We start from the raw sequence: 17562 nt of genomic DNA on the forward strand, positions 1-17562 counted from the left end.
GCATGGTTCCATGACAGAACATGAGGGACTGTTGTTAAATTTAGCTATAAGGTGCAAGTCAGATGAGTTGCTGATGAATGAGCCAGGACTGCAGAGCCATGGGGATCCAAAGCAATTTTTAGCACTTCTGTAGTGTGTGGGTAGAATTTAAGCAAAACTTTTAGAGTACACTACTTTGACAACTTTTTTTTTTTTTTTAAATTTATCACAAGCCTTGTGCTTTTCATTTTCCACTGAAAAGCTTCAGCACTTTGAGTCAAATGAAAATTTCCATTTTCAGTTCTTTGCAAAGTATTTAGGCCCTAGTGGTTACCAAGACAAACCTGAAAACATAGGTCCTTGACTCAACAAAGCAACCAAAGGCAGCAAATGCAACAGTCTTTATTTCTGAAGGCAGTTTGTGGAGGTGACCATTCTGATTTTGTCAAAGCTCACATCTGACAGTAACTGAGCTGGGAAAACTATTGCTGGTCACTGATACCTGCTCCTCCTTGGAAACTCCCAAGTCCTCTTCAGCTTTTCCCCCATTACGAGGCAATAAATAGCAACAAATAATACCCCCAGGCAACAGTGCACAGTGCTGGAAGTCCTACGAGAAAGGCCTTTTCCCTGAGGCAGGTGGATGTGTGCCTACAGCAGCTGTGCCTGCACAGATCAATCCTACGCTGCATTTCAGTGTGTGGCCTCTCAGCTGTGCAGTCAGACGCGAAAGGATCCAAAATCAGCTGTCTGCCTTCCCTGTCGTCTTCTGTGCTGAATGGATCCCAGTTTCAACAGACACCAAACACTAAATACTGGAAAAGGAAAGGTTTGGAGCCTTGAGATGGAACTGGGAGAAGGGACCCAACTTAAACTTTCAGCGGAGAACCAAGACGGAAAACCCTGTCAGAAGTTATGAACTGAAGACAGAAGTCAGACAGCAGGGCAAAGAACTAGGAACAACCGAAGGCTGCATTATGATTTCATTCTCTCAGAGGGACTACGAAATGACCGAATCTGAGCTATCTTTGCTGAAGTCTGTTTCGTTTCCCCAAACCATTTTGCCATTTGAAATCAAGTCCTGTGTACCTTGCACTTACATTTCAACCTTAAAACTAAAGGATTCCCCATTTCTTCAAAAACTTTAAATGGAATTTGCCTCAACCACCAAAAGGTCGGTTTGAAAGGTATTGGCTAAATAACTTTGTATTGGTAAAGGTAAAAGGTTAAACAGATTGAGTTTACCTACAACAAGTGCAACTAGGAAAATCCACTCAATCAAATGTTATTAAAAGGTGATTGTATCTTTCTATTTTTCACAGGTTAGCCATCAGTAATAAGCAGCAGCACACGTGTAGGGTCTACTGGCCCAGTTACCTAAGGCTGCAGAACAGATCAAGTGATCAAGGTCTAACTGGAGCCTAAATATTACATGTGACCTGCTGGGTGAGTTGCATCTCTGTATTGCGGGCACAGCCAGCAATGATGCATCTCATCAGCAAATCAAGATAAATCTCTGAAGAAAAAGGGGCGTCACCCTTCTAGTAAAAGTACAGAGGTGATTTTGTACAGACAGCGATATTTGCTGTAAGATTCATAGTAAGCAAATTCAATAGCAATGTTTTCTAAGACTTGTTCCTATCTTAAATGATCTATTTGTGAAGTACAAAAGCCTCATATATCACCAGCAGTATATTAGCTTCTTTCTTGGAGAAAACGTCTCAAGACTTGCCTGAAAATGAGTAGTTCTCCCTGTGACCTGTCATGCCTCAAAGCACAGAAGCAATAAAACACAGTACTGCATTACCACACAGTCAAAAGGGGAATGATCTGCTGTCTCCATGAATACTTCAAATTCAGTTATGAAACTTCATCAGAAATCTTTGAAAACATGAAACAAAAAAGATAAATGCTTTAAACTCTGACGATATGACTGATAATATGAAAGCTGAGATCCATCAAACTACTGAAAAATGAGAATATTTTCTTGTTGATAACATTGATTGTGTAAGCTTTCAATTATTTTTCTACATCTGCCAGGTGAGTTTTGAAAATACAAGAAATCTTCATTTTGTTGGTCCTGGAGATGCGGGAGGATGCCCCCAAGTTGCTCGCCTTGATTAGGATTATAACGTTTTGCCTCTCAAGCACAGACTGTAATAATGTGAAAAAACTGTTTAAAAACAAAACAACAACAACAACAAACAGCACCTTCTAATAGTTCTCACTTAGCAGAGATTACTACCCTTCCCTTTAAAATGTGCCTACAAAAGCAGCTGATTTGGGATGGAAATATCTGCAGGGGTGGGCAGAACTTCCTACAGAGTATTTTATGCTGGAGAAAATTCCTGTGCCATTGGAGACTGAGGCTCCTACCACCTCCTGGCCACTTGTTCCTATCCTCCAGCCAAAGTGTTTGCCCCATTTTTGTGCCAGGAGCAGACTCAAGCACTTGTGTTTGTGCATTCACACGTTCATAGTGGGAAGTGAAATATCCAGCGGGGTAGAAAAGAGCTGCTGGGTGTGTGGTTGTGGGTAGTCAAAGCCTTTCAAAAAAAGAATAAGGTGAAACAATTATTTTTCTAGAACAATCACTGTTGAACTGATTAGTCTTTAACAGATCTAATTTTTGCCTTCTGAATCTTAAAAAATTTTGCAGCTCCTGGAAGTTACTTCTGTATATTCAGCAAGGACTGCCAATTTTCAATTTTCATTTGTTTAAGCATGATGAAGGCTTTCAAGTAACAGATTATTTATATTACTTTCAAAATCTGTTAAGATTTTTTTTAGGTATAGTTATAAAATTAGAACAATCTGCTTGTGTGTGCAGTTTGTGACATAACACATTTATTGGAGGGCAAGCTGTAACAAAAATTGATGATATTCTTTGGCATTAAATGGAGTTAAATTTTATCTAAAACCACATCCCAATAAAAGGAAAAGAGATCTAATTTCATGGCATGTGACAGCTTCCAAATACTTGATTTCACTTTTTGATGTTTGCAAAAAAAGAAATTGTATATATACACAACTTTAACCTGATTTAAGCCACCTTCTCCGAACTTTTTTTTTTTTTTTTTTTTGATATTTGCAGGAAACTGGAAACGTTCTGAAAGGGTTCAAACTAGACAAAAGCTGGATATGGTTTGTTTGTATGAAGAATTTTGTATACTGAGGGATTCAGTAGCGGGAATGTGTATGTTTCAGGAAATACCTAGTGTTCTCTTATTAAATCTGCTTCTTTCAGTTTTCTAAAACCTGTGAAATGCATTATGTTTATTCCTACCTCAGATTCAACAGCGGAAAGAACATTTTCCTTGTATAAACAGATCTGGATAGATTGCAGAAACAAAGTATGCAGATTCTGCTAAGCCCTGGCTGTAAATTAACTTCAGTCCTACATTTAAAGAGTGTAAAGAGTTTTACAAGTTGATTTAAAACCAACATTATACTGGAATATATTCAAATTGGAATATGTACCATTTTCAGCAATAAAATGAAGCTTAATATAAATTATATATTTGAGCATGCTAGAAATGTGTTTCCCTAACTACGTTTCAAGATACTGTTCCTAATTACTATCTAGTTGTCCTCTTGTCCCTTATTTCCATGCAAGAAAAGCGATCACCCCAATTATAGCTTAGACCTTCACAGTCAGTGGAGTACCACAAACGTGGTAGGTTTTCTGAGTAAACAGTGATTTTACCCAAGTAATAAATAATTTAGCAAAACCAATTCTATTCTCAGCATTAATTTTCCTGAAATTTACAGTTATGAGAAGCGTAACTTCCCAGCTTTCCCCACTCCCTTTGGTGACCTCCTCTCTGCTCCCTACTGAAATACTACATCCAAGCTCCCAGTACCCCTCCATCCTAGGAGCAACGCTGCTTCTCCCTGCCTTGTAGCAGTGCAGGTGCTGTTGCCCCCGTCCGGCCCCCAGGAGCACCGTCACACAACCTTTTTGGTTGGGCACACCAGCCCAAATACGCGCACCCCTGCCCACCAGGTCCCCCTGCTCGGGGTGGGTGGCCATCCAGGCGCTGTGTCCCACCCCACCTGCAGAGCTGCACGTCCCTTGGGGGACACTTGGTCTCCTTCTGCCTTTCAGCACAGAGGGAGGCCAACAGCATCCAATGCCTTCAAGCTGCACGTGAACCATGGATGTCTTACAGTCTCCATTCAGCCTGAAATTGTTTTTGGGGGCAGACCTGAGCCTGCCCCATCCTCAAAGGAGCCACGAGGTTTTGACATCAATGTGAGTAAGTACAAAGCAAGGCCTCATCCCTGTACAGCTGGCTGGCAGAAGCTCTAAGAGGTTGCAATGTTGTGAAGGGGTTACCATCACCCAGAGGATTATGCTTTGCATTATCTCTCACTGAAAGCATCTCAAGAGCAGTTTCCAAGTAGACAGGTTTTGATCAGATATAGATAGATGATCAAACTCCAAAGCAAACCACAAAATCTTTACCACAAAAAACCCTTTCTTGGCCTCAGGTGTCAGAGCAGTGCAGCAACTTACAGTACGGTCTCAAAGAGAAGAGACAAAAATGCCCCGAACGTCGCCCCTCCTTGCAAGGGGCTGACAAGGGACTTGGTGCTGCATGTGCTGCACAGCCAGAAACTGCCTCTGACGTTGGTGACAGCAGCAGTGACACCAGGAACTGACCTAAACTCGTGCTCTTATCAGATTGTGCTCGCAGGATGGGCAGCCGTACGTATGTCTGCACTCGGGGAGCAGGTTAGCGCGCCGGATGAAGCTTTTACACTGAGCTCCACCCTGCAGGACTCGTAAACAGAAACCAGAGCAAATTACCCCCGAGGCTGGGACAATCCTGCTGACTGGCCGACAAACTGGCAGCCCTCTCACTGTATGTCCTGCCTGTCTCGGGACAGAAGATTTTGGTCTTTCTGGCATATTTAGCCACATAAACAGAGCACAAACCTAGACATTTCCCCAGAAATATGTTTCTAGAGGTGGGCTGCAGAGGGAGGGTTTCAGCAGGAAACCCTATACAGAGAATTTACCAGCTCTCCTACTTTCTGGGAGCCCATGCTGCAAGTACACTGGTAACCTACAGCTTCAGTGTCAGTTGATACATACAGTGAGTCACAGCTGCTGGCCTGCTTTCTAACTGCTCACATAGCACCATTTGTTTCCTGTTGCACGCAGCCTCCTATCAGGCTAGAAAAAATTACCAGAGGGAAAAAAAAAAAAAAAAAAACAGCTAGATGATCACTCAGTATAAAACAGTACTGTTAGGGCATCTATAATTTTCCCTGAAGTCAGCAAAATCCACAAGTAAATAGGGTCAGTATTTGTTGCAAAGGCAGGGTCTAAGTATAAATATAAGTAATTTATAAAAAAAAAAAACTTTGCAGCAATGGTGAATTTCAGCACAAATGCTGCAGCGCTCATGCTCACAGAAATGATGTTCTGCCACTAGAGCTGCACAATGAATGTCTCCACATTTACCCACAGAGCAGAGTGCAGGAAGATGCAGGCAGACCACTGCTTTCTGTCAGGGAGCTGGGAAGCTACGACAGTTTGGGAAAGTGAAGTGGAAAGAAAGATACAGACAGGAACCTTAAAAATAACAAATGTTTTCCATATTGTAATATAATAGTCTCTTATGCAGCATGAGAAGGCAACAGCTTTCCATGGTTCCTTTTCACAACAAAGTATTCCATGGAAATTGCCAAACCCTGGAGCTGGTCAAAAAGTTTTGCTCAAAGCGAAATAAATAAAGAAATTAAATAAAATTAAAAATTAAAAAAAATGGGGGGGGACTGGAGCATGTACTATGCAAGGAATGGTCTTCATTCAGCCTCACTTTACCCCCACCCCTTAATTAAAAAACAAACAAAAAAAAAAGTGAGAAGTTCAAAATTGCCTTTCTGGACTCTTTCAAAAGGGCGGACCAATTTTTCAGTCTGAAATATTTTTCTTCAGCAACTGGCAACTTGTGTAAAGCCCCAAAACAAAAATTAAACATTTCACCTGAATGCCTTTAAATTTTCCAGTTTGCTTGAAAACGTAACATGGTTCCCAGTCCTGCTCAAGCCAAGCTCTGTTTCTGCCCTCTCCCCACGCTGCAGGCAGCCACAAGGTACAAAAACAAGGCTGGAGCCTTGGTCTTCTGCAGCCCACAATGTGCGAGGCAGGTACCTGACGTGAGGACAGCTCAGTAGCATGAATGGGTCACATAGGGAAAAAAAACACTTTGGCAATAAGGAGAAGGGAGGAGCCCCCCTGCAGAAGGCAGCAGCGGTGGTTAGGTGAGGCCCGTGCCCTGCGGTGTGGATGAGCGTGCTTGGCTCGAGTTCTGGACTGCAAAGTGGAAATGCTACGTGGCTGAGCTAAAGCTCACGTCGTGCCCATGGGACAGCACTGCGGACACCAGGCTTTCCTAAATCTCAGAGGCCAGGCTGTGCTGCACAGCACTCCAGGATACAGCACACAAATCTAAAATCTGCCCAAGGCACCGAGTTACCAAAGCCTGCTCAGCAGATGCCCCAGTTTCTTAAGGGGACTCCACCTTTTGCAAGGACCTCAAGCTGTTCCCTTAACTACTGCGGTGGCTCTCCCCCTAACCACGGCATCTTTGGTAACAGCCTATTTTTGTAACGTTGCCATCTGTCCATCGGGGTATCTCCCCTGCTGCCTTCACAGAGTGTTACGGGCTAAGTGCTTGATCCTGCAAACTTGACCTATGGGGCGTTATCTGATATGCTGCGAGCATAAACCAAGATGCAATCTAGCTGCCACTGAGAAATGACTGATTGCGCAGCAGCTCGATTGCTGAGCAGCCATCAGATAATGCTAGCTGTGTGCTCCTCCTTGAGATGAGCCAGAAATCTAGAGGGACCAAAATCCACGGGTTTTTAGCAATGCTCCCACACTACCCTGCACCAATCTGCGTTCACTGACCAGCCAACTCCAGCATCTTCTCCCTTCTCACCACCTCTTTCGAGATGATTTTTATAAGGATCTTGCAAATTTATCCCAGTCTAGCTCTCTCCTCACTCAGGAGGCAGGTTATTCTTTTGACAATAACCTTTTAAAATTACAGTACAGAAAGGCAATACAAGGCAAAGCATTAGGCAAAGGCAGCAACTTTTCAACAGCAGCTTTTGACCTCAGTGCCCTTTCACACTGAACAAGAGTGATCTGTAATGGGAATCTCCTCCCTTATTTCGGCTTGCCAAGGGCCTGGCAGTCTAAGGGGGTTCTCCAGACTCTTTAGCCAAGAGAGAGAAAAAGGACTTGCCAAGAACAATTCAGCCCACCCAGGTCAGAAACCTGTATCTTCCTCACTGACCACAGAGGTACAAACTCAGCTTTAACTACATGTGACAGCACAACTAAAAGGAGGAGAGACAAATATTCACAGATCACAAACATCTTCTGATCCTGGGAAAGTTAGCAAGAGACTGCTAATTAAGATTATTTTGGTAGTCCAATCCTCCTTAACAGATTGGGACTTAGTTCCCTGTTTGTAAAATGGGAACAATAGCACTTCCCCTGGTTGAGATGCTAAACTCACAAGGAATTCAGATTGTGCAGCGATAAGGTTTGCAATGACACCTCAGCTAGATGCACAAATGTGACACTTTAAGTGACAGTACAAGAAAGTTTTAACTGCCGTTAGTCTGGATGGCAAGAACTGACCACAGATGCCTGGCTTAGAAAGGCACAGCTATGCATTTAGTTTGATCTTGTTATTTCCAAGGTCTCCTTTGCTCTTCCAACACTCTTTGTACAATTGCAATTATACTAGTCCAGTTTCCAGACTTCCAACAACTCTGCATTAAATGTACCTCCGCATTTGAGCAAGGGAAACTCACATCTGTTTTACAGAGAAGAGAGCTGAAGCACCCCAGCTGTGGCTTGCCAAAGACAGGCAGGTAGCAGCTAAGCTAACTCAGGGGCAGCTGATTTCCAGCCTCATGCCTCTCCTCCTGGATCTGCGTTACTCTACATCTTCTGCTCTCTTCCTGTCTCAGCTTCTCAGTTCTTAGCGTTTTACTACAGTGAGAGACTGCAGGCTAACAGACATATCTCGATGACTAATTGTTCTCAGGCTAAGGACAAAGATCTCTACTCACTGTAAGAGATCCTGTGTTTCAAGGGTTTTTTGTTACTCCTCCCCCCTTCCCTAGCTATGCTTTCACTGGCAGGATGCGAGTTTGATTCATTCAAGCCATAGATCCGTTCGTCTACATTTTGAAGTCTCAGGTAAAGGAAGGAGAAAATTCAGCAGTCGCAGAAAAAAGAACGGAAAGAGGAGGGAAAAAAAAGCCTATGACTGTAACCACTACAGTCTGGTATGTCTGGGGGGATACCAGTTTGGTTGTAGATACGGCAGGAAAGAGGGGTTCCAGACCTGACCATGCTGACTGCTGTACAGCTACAGCAGATGCAGAATGCCAATGGCAGATCATGTAGCATGCCACAAAACACCGGAGGGACGTATGCAAATATTTTTTTCTTCAGTTTGAATGCAAAAATGTGCACCTGTAATGCAAAAAAACATGCACCTCCCCTTCTGCCACCTGTACTAAAAAGTCAATTTAACCATGCAAACAATAACACTATCATTCCACCAGCGCCAGACCAGGCTTTAAGTAAAAAAAAGAGAAATGAAATCTATCCACCAACAACACTCAAAAAACATGAAGTAACTTGCAGCTTTAAAGCTGAAAAACTTCATAGAGTGGCAGAGGGAGAGCTGTCATGTCACAAGTGCTGCGAGTGTAGCTGTGATATTACACATCTTCTGAACCTGCTGTCATCATGAGAAACGTCTGACAGACAACAGCCCAGATCTGGGCAGGAAGACAACTCTGTTAGCTTCAGGAAGGAGCACTGTGCAAGCAAAAAAAGGTCACATTGCACAATTCAGGCTAACCTCAGGACTTAGTACTGCATCTTTCCTACATCTTTTTATTTTTTTTTAACCCAGAAATGACAAGCATCTACTGATTACTGTGTTAATTTAACACCTGGTCTAATTCCACAGGATTAGTAGATTCTTTCCTTTTTAATGGATTTTTGTCAAAATGTCAAACTCCTATTTAGCAACTTGTACCTCCTTGCCCAGTAGAACTGTTCTTTTCAAACTGATTCTTTGATACACATGAAGTAGTTTTTGTTTTATCCAAAACTCAACAGACAAGCAACCAAAAATGTCTGGCCCAGCTGGAGCAATGTACCAAGAAAAGCAGCCAACAACATGAGATTGTTTTGCTCCAAGCCTCAATTACAACTCTCACTGTCTCTCTGTCTCTCTTGCAAGAAGCAGCCAGCCCCCTTCTTCTGCCTCTCCCACAGAACTGGAATAGTGCAACACAAAATGAGAGGTGTTGTGTCTTGAAAACTTGAGTTAACAACACACTTTATTTAGACTACTCTTGATATTCAACCTACAGCTCCTGGCAACCCATGTACAAAGGTATGCCACCGTATATCCTCTGCATCTCACACAGCAGACACGAGAAATCCCTCACAATCAGACCACAAATCCCAAGAGAACTTTATCTATCAGTTTGAGTGGACATCTAGTAGATTGTATTTCCTTAAGAAATCTACTGGATTTCAAAAGGTTTCATTCAGAAATATCCAATGAAGACCTAAAACGGCTGTCTGGATCCAGTGGTAGTCCAATAACCTCTCCCCAGAAATGGTGAGGGCATAACTAATTGCAAATAATACCCTACAAAGAACTGTGGGGTGATGAGGAGGCGTATGTGGTGGGGAAAGCCTGAGCTGCCTGACATCAGTTTGATTTACCTGACTTTATGCAGTCACTTTTAGTTTTCACCGGCAGCAGAACGAAATCCCACCTTCTGCTTGTTCACAAACTTTGATTCAGTGTTACAAGCTGCTATCGCTACAACAGAAATACCAGTTTCTCATGGCTGCAGTGCTTTGATTTGTGGACAAAAGGAATAGGTGCACATGAAAACGGGCCCTTTGTCACGGCAGAAAGGATTACAGAGCCAGTACAAAGTGCTCTAATGAAGGGAAATGTGACTTGCATCTTCCTGGGTGGTAATGCACAGAAGTACCTGCCCAATCTGCACCATACCTTAAGCCGGTGGGTCCTGGGAGCAGCCTGTAGCCCAGCACGCTCTGGAAAGCTAACTGAACTCAGGTTTCCAACCCTCTTGTAACACCTGTGCCTTTCTATAAAAGGCTGCAGGCCAGGCTGCGTGTTCCACATCGCTCACATGATGCTCCAGTAAGACAGCTGGGGAACAAGGGGCCAGGGCTTGCCCAGGGTGCTGAGCCCCACGCAGAGCATGTAAGGGTGTGCCTGTAGGCAGTGCAGAACTCGGAGCACAGCCCACACCTCTCCACCGTGTCCCAGCTGCTCTGCCCCAGAACTGCCTGCTCAGGGCGCTCCCAAGGGCATGCAGGAAGATGGGTTCTGTAGCTACTTCTGCAGGCAACCTCCAGCCTTCCCTTCTTCCTCCCCCTCAGGTGAAAAGTCAATATATGATCATTTCTGTGCTTATTTCCTAAAAGACAAAGCAGCTGCCACCCATTCAGTTAGGGTTCCACAAGTTAACTTCCTCACCACGGTGCCAGTGCAAAGAACAAGGACTTCATCAGCAGGGTCTGGCTGCCCCCTGGGCTCTGCCCCTGTGCTGCTGTGGGATTTGGACAGCTGTACCGTTCCCTGGGCCTCAGGTCTCTCCCACGCTCTTCCTGCCCGGGGTGTTTCACTTGTGAGCTACCTGGCACAGTACAGCTCTGATCTCAACAGCTGCTCTAGGTACTATAAATAATGATAAACGCCGTATCACCTTCCAGGCACCTGTCTTAGCACGACAACACATCATCACACCAGCACAATATGCCAAAGCACATTATTTAGGACAACGAGGCTGAAATAAACCAGATGATGGAAAAAACAAGTACTACTACAAACAGCCTGCAGCATACAGCACGGAGCCATATCAGTGTGCCAGGTCCTGCGTTCCAGCTGGGCGCTGGCCCCAAGCTAGCAGGCTGCAGAGCCAGTGCATGCTCCTCTGCACAGTGTTGCCTGGTGGCCTGGGAGGATAGATGAGCTTCTGTGTCACGCTATGCTGACACATAAAGACCCAGGTGAAATCTGTCATAGCGTCCTGCTGCTGGCTCCTCCTCAGAAAATGGAAGTGCTGCAGCAAGGTAGGCAGAACAGTTCTGGGGAAACCAGCTGAGGCTGGCAAGGCCAGCTGGGACACAATGGTGGCAGCAGGACCTGGGCACAAAGGCCCCTGGACACAGTGCTGAGAGCCTGGAATTGACTTTGGTGTCAGTACAGCTGTGTTTGAGCACAGCTGCATCTGAAACGCAGCAAGCAATACTAAGCGCATCTTTGCAGGACCAAATGGTTCACCGTGTGGCTTACCTGGACAATTAGCTTATTCTCTTTATCAGGCAGAATTCGGTAGGTATACACGCAATTCCGAAACCTGGAACAGATCAGAGGAGATGCTGTTAGACTGTCTGCAGAAGGGAATGAATCACACTGTGGCACCCCTCCTCATGAGAGGAGATATTGGAAGATCCTGATAAAGATAGAGGCCTTCATGCACAAGAGTTTTAAACATTTCTTTCCATTTTCCTGGAGTCTCCAAAGTAACACAAACCTGAAGTGTTCCTGGTCACTGAGACACATTTGCAGATGTCAGTGCAGAAAGTGATATCAGAATCAGCCTCAGAATGAGTTATTCAACTCTTCTTCTGGCCGGAAAGAAAGAAAACACCAAATGGCTCTGGCTGTCAGTAGAGTGGGCGTCTCAGGAAGGAGTGAAAAAGCAGAAATTCAAAAGACACTGGGCCAAAATCAGCCCAGTATGAGGCTCATTTTGAACTTACAAACGAGTAAATAACTTAAAAATGAGTAATTTGAAGGGCTAGTATGTGCTCTGACTTGTATTGGAAAAAAAAAAAAGAACACAAATATAATAGATTTCAGCTAAGTCACAATAAGACAACTGATTACTAGGCACATTGTCATGCACAAAGCCTAAGTGACAGGTCTAAATGAAAACCCACCTCGCTACTGTGGTACAGATGCACACTGTACATGTGCATCTGCAGATCAGCCAAAAGTAACATTTTGTCCCAGTTAAATTCAATTAGATTTTTATTGAAGGAAGGATGGAAAAGGCTTTTGCCCAGTGGAGGGCCACATTAATGTGCAAGGGCTCAAGGGCAAGGAAGGAAAGCCTCAGCAACGCTGTAATGTGGTAAGCATGACCTTCCTCAGCAGCTGCTGAGCTTTGTGGAGCTTGCCCAAGAAAAGTTGGCTGAAAAGTATATTTTTACTTTTTCCCCAGTGAAAAACAGATTGATTAAACCTTTCAAGTCACCTGCAAAGCGTTCTGTAAAAACATACACTATGGCTTTAAGCCAATGAATGATGCTGGTTTCAACCCCTTCCTCTCAAAGGAAAAACTGGAATCCATTCTCAGAGCCTCCTTGCCTGTAACAGAACCACTGCGTTACCCTCAGGATCATCATGAAACGTGGGCCGAGGTCAGCCCTCCAGATGGGGAGATCACTAAAACATCCTCGTCTCTCTTACAGTTACGTTGTGAGCCTATTCATCATGTGCCTTTCAGAATCACTCTATGCCAGAGAGAGAGAGACTGCCAGGATTTTAGGTAGCCTTCCTTATACAGGGAGTCACAAAGACCAATTGGAAATGAAAGAAGATTACTCATAATTCATAGAAAAATTTTTCCAGGGTGTTTAGAGGACTTTGTCATGCATCTGTATGAACCTGTCTCTTTCTGATGGCATTAATGCCAAGGATACAGAAGAATTACAACTGCTCGCGGAGCTCAGTATCACTTCAGTAAGTGATGTGAGACCATTTCATAGGCATCTATTCATTCACACAGTGGAAGAGTTGCTACTACCAGAAAGTTGGAGTCACAGACATGATCCTGAACTAGTTTGGACCACTACAACTCTGCTAATTTCACTAAGCCCAGGGCAATCAATGCCAGATGAGGATATGCCCCCAGGAAGGGTATGGGTTTTGTTTTTATCTGTCAATGCAGTTCTCTTACACCATTTCCTCCTCTGATATGCAAACAGGGCTAAGCAGAACTGCTCATGCAGCTGATGAGAGAAAATTTGTGTGTGTGTGGAGATTATGAACCTGATAAACAAACCAGCTCAATGGCTCTTGCGTCACAAGAGGACCCTCCATGAACGTACCCCATCACATGGGCCTTATGAGGCAGCTGTCATAATACTTGTAAAGAGGTTTAAGCTGAGGAAAGGTAAAATTGGTGCAGAAGCCAGCTAAGAGCTGTTGCGTGAGATAGGAACAGGGAGGAGTGCTTCCTCGGATCAAAAGTAGGGGTCCTCTTTAGCAATCCCCTAGGTGCATGTGGCTAGAGAAGACTGTGACTCTTACTTTGTTTCTACCCTTAGGCTTTCTCTCCTCAGCATCCTGACTGTCAAGTTATGTGGTCCACTTACTGTCACGTTCCAGGTCCTCCCTAAAAACTGGGTATGACTTCAGAATTGCCCAACCACTGTCGAGCCTGGCTATGTGGGGGGTAAATAAATACAATACCTGCCTGATATTAAACATGCCTCCAAACACTTTCACATGTCCCTGTTCTCTCTGCCAGCTGGAGGAAGAAAGGGGACAAGGCTTCTGTTTTCTTTCCTCTTTCCTCTCCTGCTGTACATACTCTTAAGTAGGGGTGACAATGTGCATATTGGGGGTGTCTGGAAATCCTAATCACAAACAGGTCTGCCATGCTGGGCCTTACCTCAGTGCACCTCAAGAGAGGCCATCCCTCCAGGGGGCTGGAAACAGCACCTCACAGGAACGGTCCTCTGAGAGGGATCCCAAAACCACAGCTAGGCTTTGAGGGTCTTCTCTAGAAGCACTGTTATTCCTGCAGCCACTCGCAAAGGAGCCTCCAACAGAAGGTCCCCTGGAGGAATGATCCCGATTTGCCATGTTGTGAGCACCAAGAGGCTCTTTTTGATTTTGGGATCCAGGCATTCCCCTCCCTCCAGGTGAGTTAGCCCATTTCTTGTGAACAAACCGTGAAATCAAACAATCCAGGCTCAGAGAAAGGAGGAGGAAAATGACTTTGCTTCTTGCCTTTTATGGGGCAATGTGGCCAGCAGAGACAGCAGAGGACAGCCGTGCTGGGGGAGGAGTGTTCCCTCTGTCTGCTGACTGCTTCAGCTCTCGGCCCAGCTCAGCGCTGCTGCTCCAAGTTTTAGAAAGGGAGGGGAGGCACTCTTAAAATGCCCTGCAAACACACCTCCCTTACTTGTCTATATTTATAGAATCCATATTTCTAAAGCAGTTGTTCAAGAAAATCACTATCTTGATCTATAATATAATAATAATAATCATCACTTTTGCTGGATTTTGACTGATCTGCCCAATAAATATTAGAGCGTTGGAGAATATGACACTTCTTTTTCAGAGCAAATTTCATGTTTTTTTTTTTTTTGTTTTCCCTATCTATACACAGTTGACACTTTCTCGCTTTCAACATAATTTTTTTTTTTTTGTGAAAACCTTTTGCAGTCAGGCTTTCAATTCCCCTCTTTCATTATCTCATTTTTTGTCTCCAGCCTCTCCATTTTTTAAACAGGAGAGACTGAAGAGCTCACACTTCAAACACCTTCCAGTCAATAACACAGCTGAAACTGACGTATCTCTCAGAAAGTTTTCAGCTTCAGCAAAGTTATGCATTTTGTCAAGACAACATTCAGAGCGAAAGGCTTATTCACCACCTCTAACCTTTTTTCTTCACAAACTATTTGGAAACCAGCATAAGCTGAAAGCACGTTGCATACTTTGACAGAAGTTTTTGGGACATTTCTCAGACTCTAACACCAGGCTGTTGCACCACGGATCTGTCTGCTCTTGGCTGACAAAGCTGGGTGCTCCCCATTTCTTTAACGAAACCATTCATGTCGGCCACCTCAGAATGGATTTAAGACCATAACCTTTGGCTCCCGGTTCAGAAAATCCTGGTCATTATATTGTTTCTATTTCCTGATCCCATGTCTCTCAAGGCACAAAAGGCTTTCAAAGTTGGCTGCATAAACATTTACAATGGAAAAACTTATGCAAATGCATGTTAGTTGACATTTTTTTTACAGCACCGTCCCTTTCTACAATCCCCATCACCACTCTGTAAAATAATCTTTGTGTGTGTTTGTACATACCGGTTACTAATCAAAGCAGTTGTGCTAAAGAGACTCAATGGAAGCAGCAGTCTATTCCAGTAAAATGGCCCCTGAGTGGCACCTTGGGTCCTCCCATACTAGCATTGCCCCTCCGTCCCACCGCTTTCCCTGTTTATCTACAGCCACCCTTCTTTCTTCACTCCCTCCAGAAAGAACAAACTCTTCTCTTCCCCACGTTGTTACAAACACCTTAACAAACAGGCACAGAGGCTCTCTGCACTCTGCGAACACCCCCATTTCCCAGCCACTGATCTCTCACAATCCAACACCTACGCTGTGGGGCAGCTGCCCAGCCCCATGCTTCTCTGCAGGAGATGAATCTTCCGCAGCAGCCTGTGCTGTCACCAGAAGCCTGACCTCAGAGACAAGCAGTTAGACCAGAGTTATAAAAAGCAGCACCAGCTTCACAACTGCAAGAAACATACTTTCAGAAAGAAACTACACTGAGAAGCCGGCTTGTAATTTCATGGGGAGTAGGGGAGAAATTACTTTTTATTAATCTGTTGCATGATGGCAGCAACAATGATCTGACAGGCAGAACAGGGTCCCACAGAGGCTTTCTTGGTCTCTCCTAAGCAGAGAGAGACAGTCTTATCTCTATGTAATGCAAAGCTAAGTGCCTCAGACCTGACCTGCTGACTCCGGTCTCCTCTTGCCCCTGCACTCCTGCCTCTAGGAATAACCCTTGCCCTCACAGGAGACCCTGCTCTCCGGTCCAGAGCCCCGACCCAGAATGCAGGGGTCAGGGCTGCCAGCTTTTCCCTCCTCTCCCTTATTTTCCACATGATAATATTTACCCCATGAGCCACGTTAGTGGGGCAGGTGGACTCACCACTGTGCTGGGGGTATCACGAACAGTTCCAGGAACTATTTCAAGCCTTTTGCTGAATTGGACACAGCACCGTACAGGTTGGTGAGTCAAACACACCAGAGCAAGAACGTGCCTCGGAGGGTACCAAGCTCAGTATTCAAGTTGTTACACGTATATAAAAACCTGACCCAAGCTGCTAAGGGGCTCTAAGAGGTCAAGAGCACAGAGTGCAGCAACTCAGAGCGCAGCAATTGTATCTTTGATTATTCTCCCCTGTCAAATCGGGGGGAAGAGTGGCATGACCAGTACAACAGTAAAAGAACATGGGTTTGTTCAGCCTGGTCTTGCTCCCTATCCATCCGATCCTATCCTATGGCCCAGAACAGGGAAACCAGCCATGCTCTGATGTGGGCTGCACCTTCCTAGTTGGTACAGAGGCTGTTTGCCTCTACCAGAGAGGACGAAGGGGATAACACCCTGCACGAGCAGGGACAAAAGTGTCCGCGTGAAGCGCGAGGTCGAAAGCCGTACTTACAGCACGCAGAGTGCATACGCCGAAGCAATTGACTCACTGGCCCGCACAAGGAAGCTGCCATCCTTGCCTACTTTGGAGAGCAGGTCTTCAGCTCTGGAGCGAGTGATATTGCCGTGGTACCAGCACTGATCCATTGCTGCAGCTGAAAGAAACCTGAATGCCAATACAGGAGCTGCCAGAGCTGCCTCTGTGTCTGTGCGTAACGATCAGGCAGCTTCAGCTCACCAGCTTCCTGTTTCAATAGTACAGAGAGGGAAAGGAAACTCAGCCGCGGACAACTTCCTCAACTCAAACAGCTCAGAGAGTGAGCGTGACATGTTCCTGCAGCCCCTGCTCTCTCCTCATGCTGCAACTGAAGTGACGAGCAAGCCCACATTCCCTGACTTTCCCTTCCCCTTCACGTCCTAATATTCTGTATCAAAAAGTCCCAGCTGGGGATCCCTTCTGCCCTCCCGCTGACTCAGTCCTGCAGGCTTTGGTGGCCTGCCTTCCCATTTCTGATCTCTTGCCAGATCCTCTGGGTTTCCATCTTTTTCCTGTCTGTCAGTCCTACCCACTACAGGTCTCCATGGGGAACAAATAAATCCTAGACTGACTGAAAACAAACTGTGCATTCGGATCCCTTCACACTGACTGCCCCATTCCCGCATTGTCTGGTCCTCACATCTAGGTAGGTGTCAGGAAGGGACTTGAAATAACCACTATATATATATATTAAAAAAAATATTTTTTAAAATAATTATCCCTGTATGTTTCCATGCACAGAAGCAGGCTTAAAGGCTGATTTGTTCTGGGAATTAGTGACCAAAGCTCCCTGTCAGCTACTGTGAGATGGATTCAAAGGTCTTTCCTACTCTAAATCCCCAAAGATGGGATGGAGCAAAGTAATTTTTGGCAACCCGCGTCAGACAGGGGGAACTGGGGCTTTCACTTCCCTTTTCTTTGGCTGTACATCTGCCCCTTGTCTGGGCTCTGTGTGGCATGCTCAGCACTGCATCTCCA

The 17562-nt window shown here is 44.9% G+C and overlaps 1 protein-coding gene across 4 annotated transcripts in view; it reads right to left on the minus strand.

Moving 5' to 3' along the window:
* The window catches only part of INPP5D (inositol polyphosphate-5-phosphatase D), a 57332-nt gene that overhangs the window by 35893 nt on the left and 3877 nt on the right, over positions 1-17562 (minus strand). For 2 of the 4 annotated variants that reach the window (XM_067002629.1, XM_067002628.1), the window contains exons 3-4: positions 16561-16792; positions 11379-11442 (exon numbers count right to left, since the gene is read on the minus strand). In XM_067002629.1, coding sequence (XP_066858730.1) covers positions 11379-11442; positions 16561-16694 — 198 coding nt within the window. In that variant the 5' untranslated portion in view covers positions 16695-16792. Of the gene's footprint in view, positions 1-11378; positions 11443-16560; positions 16964-17562 lie in introns of those variants that run through there. The other 2 variants (XM_048063125.2, XM_067002630.1) reach the window with 2 other exon arrangements.

Source organism: Anser cygnoides, chromosome 9 (genome assembly GCF_040182565.1).
Source record: "Anser cygnoides isolate HZ-2024a breed goose chromosome 9, Taihu_goose_T2T_genome, whole genome shotgun sequence".
NCBI lineage: Eukaryota > Metazoa > Chordata > Aves > Anseriformes > Anatidae > Anser > Anser cygnoides.